Below are 5,806 nucleotides of genomic sequence, written 5' to 3' on the forward strand. Positions count from 1 at the left end.
AAAAAAAAAATCAAAAAAAAAAAAATTAAAACATTAAAAAAGAAAAAACCCTGTCTCAAAAGGGGGGATGGGTTTCATAACTAAGGTGGAAAAATAACAGACATTCCACACATTAACCTCCAGCCTCCTCAAGCACACATACCTATGAGTATTATCAAACACATACATGTACCCATAAAGAAAAAATATGCAATAAAACCATTTAGAGATGCACTAACCTATCCTATGAATGATATTGAAAAATATGACACATGTAAGCCAGATGTTGACATATGCCTATAATCCAACATTGAGGATATTATGGCAAGAAGAATGTACAGTTCAGTATCAGAAGAGCAAGCTCCAGGAGAGCCAGGGCTGCATGATGAACCATGCTGCTTCTATCTTAGGACTTCATAAGTAAACAAGGCAACATACCACTTGACGTCACAAGGTCTAGAGTTTACAGTTTCACCTTCTTTGAGTATAAAGAATTTTTATTTAAATATTACTCTGATTTAAAGAGCATAGCATATAAAAAAGAAAAAGCACAATTTCCATTCCCTGGAATATGTGACAGGGAATACTTTATTCCCTTTGAATGAAATGGTTACATATGAATTTTAATTATAAAACACAATGGGGTTTTTTTTGTTGTTTTTTCTTCTTATGATTTTTTTTTTTTTTTTTTTTTTTTTTTTTTTTTTTTTTTTTTTTTTAAGTTTTTGGGAAACATGGTTTCTCTGTATAGCCCTGGCTGTCCTGAAACTCACTATGTAGACCAGGCTGACCTGGAATTCAGAAATCCCCCTGCCTCTGTCTCCCAAGTGCTGAGATTAAAGGCTTGCGCCACCACCTCCCGGCGAAACACAATGTTTTAATATTGAATTCAATCTCTGATAAACATAGAACACTGAAATAGTGTGTATCAGTAAAGACTTCCAGTTTCACCAAGAAATTATGAATTGGTATTAAGATTTACTTTGAACTATATAAATATAAAGACATATAAAATATATTATCTAAGGTTTTATTACATACCTGTCACTGAATCCGATCTGGAATGCTCTTCGCTGTCTGAATCCTCCAGCAAATCATCACTTAAAAGACAAAGTAAGAACAATTTAAACTCAAAAAAAAAAATTGGTGAGCCTTACAGGCTAGGGATATACATAATCTACAATGTAGAAACCTACATGTGTAAGATCGTAGGTTTAATCCCCAGCATGGGAAAAAAAGGACATACTTCATCACATAAGAAAGCAAAGACAACTCAGCATAGCTAGCTATGTGTGGCTGTCTCTTGTCCTTTAAAGGGGGCAGGGCTGAGGATCAAACTATATGTTCTACTCAAGCACTGTTACCACTGAGCTAAGGGCTAGAGAGATGGCTCACTGGTTAAGAATATTTGCTGCTCTTAAAGAGAAGCCAGGTTCAGTTCCTAGCACCCATATACCAATGGTTTAATTCTGAGGGTTCTGAAACCTCTATGAGCACATGCACATGGTACGCATACATACATGCAGATAAAATACTTACACACCTAAAATAAATGCTAAACACATTCAAAAAACAAAACTGAGCTATAACTCCAGCCCTGAAATGCAGAGTTTAAACCACTATTACACAGATAAAACAAAGGCAATATACAAACTACTAAAAGAAATGTGATATAAGTCAATTTGATATATTACTGATAATTATAAATCAGTAAATTATAAATCAGGAAATAATTCAAGAGTCTTGACAATACAGATCTGATTGATCTACAAAAACATAATAATCTATTCCTAAAATATTTCATGATAAAAATTATAAAGCATGTAGATTGTGTTCTTTAAAAATGAAGAACACAAATAAATGCTCCCATAAGTGGATAGAATGATTACAGGTTGCTGGGGATTGGTTCTAATGCTTTGAATTATCTGGCCCCCAAGACTGGGGATCTGTGTGACCAAACTCTGAAGGTCCTTGTCCCCAATTGGTTTTTGATAGATCAATAAAGAGCCAAAGGCCAATAGCAGGGCAGGTAGACTGAGGCGGGACCTTTAGAGTTGTGTGAGATAGGGACTAGGAAATCAGTAAATGTTTACATGAAAGTTTGTATGGAAGGAAACCTCTAAAAATCTGTAACATTTATAGATATAAGAAACTGACTAGAGATAATTTATAACAAGCAAAAGAGTAAAAGAGAATGTCAGCTAGTCAAATCAAACTTGAACTTGTTGTAGTAAAATATTAACAGCTAATGTCACCAAATTTCAAAACCATTACTCTAAAGCCAAAAGCAGTTTTATGAACATTATGTGTATATGTAATATATTATAAATATACTTACACCACTGGGCAGTGGTGGCGCACGCCTTTAATCCCAGCACTTGGGAGGCAGAGGCAGACGGATTTCTGAATTCGAGGCCAGCCTGGTCTACAGAGTGAGTTCCAGGACAGCCAGGGCTACATAGAGAAACCCTGTCTCGAAAAAGCAAAAAAAAACAAAGAAACAAATAAATATACTTTCACCAACATTCATTTTTATTATGTTTATAGGTGTTCATTCAATGAGACACTCAGGGTAAGAGTCACAATTCAGAAGACAGGAGTAAGGACAAGACAATGATCTATCCTTTGCCCTTCATTCAGGTGGCCAAGATATCAACCTTTATTCATTCTCTCAGACACAATAGTCAAGCTCTGCACCCTACTGACCAGCATATCACCAGTATTTTTTAATTTTGATACTCATCACAAAACTAAAAGATGCATTTTATAGAAAGAAAAGGTAAATTCCACTTTTCTAAAATAATATACTGTACTAAAATTCACAGTGCTTAGAGATATACTAATGCTATCTTACATATAAATGGTAATCTCTACTTAAGGTTGCTGCCAGACTATCACACATGCACCTGTCTTCCCTGCTGTTAGAAAGGCTGAGGTAAAAGGACCTTTGCTCAAACTTCCAGGACAGCTGGAGGTAGGGGGTCATCTCTAAACTACACCATCCTTTCTTGAAAAAAAGAGAGAGAAAAAAGAAGAGTCTAATAATACAGCATTCCAAGGCAATGTTTAAAATTGTCAAGAGGTTTACAAAGACAAAGGTTCCATGCCTTAGGCTTTTTGGAAATGGTATTAATAAATAAATGCAGTCAGTTCTATGATTCACATGATTAGCTTTGTAATTATTATTCAGTACTGAGCTTCCTGAATGTTGAACAACTACTCTACCATTGAGCAGTAGCAACAGAAACCAACCCCAACTCACTATAATTTAAAATAATAAAAATGTAAAACAAGCTTAGGATCACCTGCTAATAGCTTTGAAATTATTATTCAGTACTGAGCTTCCTGAATGTTGAGCAACTGCTCTACCATTGAGCAGTAGCAACAGAAACCAACCCCAACTCACTATAATTTAAAATAATAAAAATGTAAAACAAGCTTAGGATCACCTGCTAATAGCTTTGAGAATTCAAATCCTAATCAGGAATTAAGAAAATACTTAAAAAACTAAGTTCTAAGAAAAATACTGTACTTGGGAGCTAGAATAAACAAATCTGAAACAGGAGCCCATTAGGTTTCAACTACAAAGGAACTTTAGTATTAACCAATTACCGTCTAGCCATACTGAGATAAAAGATAAAATACAGTTTTTTTTTTAAAGGAAATAATTCAAGAGTCTTGACAATACAGATCTGATTGATCTACAAAAACATAATAATCTATTCCTAAAATATTTCATGATAAAAATTATAAAGCATGTAGATTGTGTTCTTTAAAAATGAAGAACACAAATAAATGCTCCCATAAGTGGATAGAATGATTACAGGTTGCTCTATGCTTTCATTCTCATTCCTGCCTTTGCCAACTTTTCTACAATAAACATATTTACTCCTGTACTATTCAGCTTTTAGATGACACAAAATCGTTTTAAAAAGTAACAATCATGGGCTGGTGAGATGGCTCAGCAGGTTAAGAGCATCGACTGCTCTTCCAAAGGTCCTGAGTTCAAATCCCAGCAACCACATGGTGGCTCACAACCATCTGTAATGAGATCTGATGCCCTCTTCTGATGCGTCTGAAGACAACTATACTATCCTTATTTATAATAATAAATAAATCTTTTTTAAAAAAGTAACAATCATACAAGATAAATTATAGGCAAGTTATAAAGTTTAAATACTACCTTTGTTTAAAGCTAATAAAATATCATTAATTTTATCAATGCCATAGTATCCTCAAAAATGAAATTCAGAACATCTTTGTCAACTTAGCAAAATACACAAAGCCAGGCAGTGTAGTGAATGTCTTATCTCAGCACTTGGGGTCAGAGGTAAGATTAAGAGTTCAAAGCCAATTCCTCATATTATTGGATTTCAATCGATTAGGATATATTGGTAATACTAATTTTCAAATTAATATATTAAGAAAAAGTAATTGTCACTTCCTGTTGTTTTGTTGTAAGAGGTGGAATTAGGTTTGTGTGGATTTGTTGAAAGATTACCTTCTTGCTTCTTCTAGGGTGTAGTTTTGCTCCTTATGTTGATGCTTTCCATCTTTTATCCTTTGTAGGGTTGGATTTGTGGAAAGATATTGTGTAAATTCTGTTTTGTCATGGAATATCTTCTTTTCTCCATCTATGGTAATTGAGAGTTTTGCTGCATAGAGTAGTCTGGGCTGGCATTTGTGTTCTTGTAGGGTCTGTATGACATCTGCCCAGGATCTTCTAGCTTTCATAGTCTCTGGTGAGAAATCTGCCGTAATTCTGATAGGCCTGCCTTTATATGTTACTTGCCTTTTTTCCCTTACTGCTTTTAAAATTCTTTCTTTGTTTAGTGCATTTGGTGTTTTGATTATTATGTGACGGGAGGAATTTCTTTTCTGGTCCAGTCTATTTGGAGTTCAGTAGGCTTCTTATATGTTCATAGGCATCTCTTTCTTAAGGTTAGGGAAGTTTTCTTCTATAATTTTGTTGAAGATATTTACTGGCCCATTATATTGGGAGTCTTTGCTCTCTTTCTTTTCTCTTTCTCTTACTTTTTCTTAATATATTAATTTGAAAATTAATATTACCAACATATCCTAATCGATTGAAATCCAATAATATGACGAATTGGAAATTTATTGATTGTCATCCAATGATCTTTCTAATTTGGTAATTGGAGAAATAGGTCCAACATTGTACAATCTATATACACTGTCAGCTTGTTTGTTTGTGACAGTGTCTGGCTGTGTACAACATAAGGGTCTTGAAATCTTGCTTCTCCTATCTCAGCCTCTCTATTAGTAGTATTGTTTATTTCATGTTTTTACACTATACTATGGTTTTCAGACCAGCTTATATATTTCAAAAGTATTTATATACCCCAAAGAAACATAGACGATTAACTAGGGAGATTGCTTGTAAGAGAACAACAAAGTGAGACTGAATCCTTTGCTTGATGTTTATAACTCTTATATCAAGTTTAAAGAAGAGGACTTTATAAGTTACTCTTTCTCTGAGATAAATGCTTTTTCAAATTATTACAGCTAATGAACCAAATTCTTACCCTCACCTAATGTCTGTGCCACCCTCCAAGCAGAACCATTGTTCATTGAAACCGTTGGTGAATGACTTTATGGACAGACCATCTTAATACCTACACCATTTCTTAAATGAATGTAACCTGTTCTCTGTGGGCTGAGAATGAAGTCACTCACTCAAGTCAAATATCTTTGACCATAGCAGGAAGTCTGTATCCAGAAATCGAGCCTAAAATTCCTTTCTTGGTGCAGCAGAACTATCAACTCTCAGCTTAGCTATGATGGAGGTAAAATTCTTTGGTGATGT

General features: G+C 34.4%; 1 protein-coding gene across 13 annotated transcripts in view; it reads right to left on the reverse strand.

Annotated features, from left to right (window-relative positions):
- Positions 1-5,806, reverse strand: part of Birc6 (baculoviral IAP repeat containing 6) — a 185,621-nt gene that overhangs the window by 137,527 nt on the left and 42,288 nt on the right. For all 13 annotated transcript variants that reach the window (XR_004114160.1, XM_031355887.1, XM_031355886.1 and 10 more), the window contains exon 8: positions 1,021-1,079. Coding sequence is in view for 12 of the 13 variants with exons in the window: in XM_031355887.1 (XP_031211747.1) it covers positions 1,021-1,079 (59 nt within the window). In the remaining variant the exon portion in view is untranslated. The remainder of the gene's footprint in view (positions 1-1,020; positions 1,080-5,806) is intronic.

The sequence above is a fragment of the Mastomys coucha genome, unplaced genomic scaffold, assembly GCF_008632895.1.
Source record: "Mastomys coucha isolate ucsf_1 unplaced genomic scaffold, UCSF_Mcou_1 pScaffold6, whole genome shotgun sequence".
Classification (NCBI taxonomy): Eukaryota; Metazoa; Chordata; class Mammalia; order Rodentia; family Muridae; genus Mastomys; species Mastomys coucha.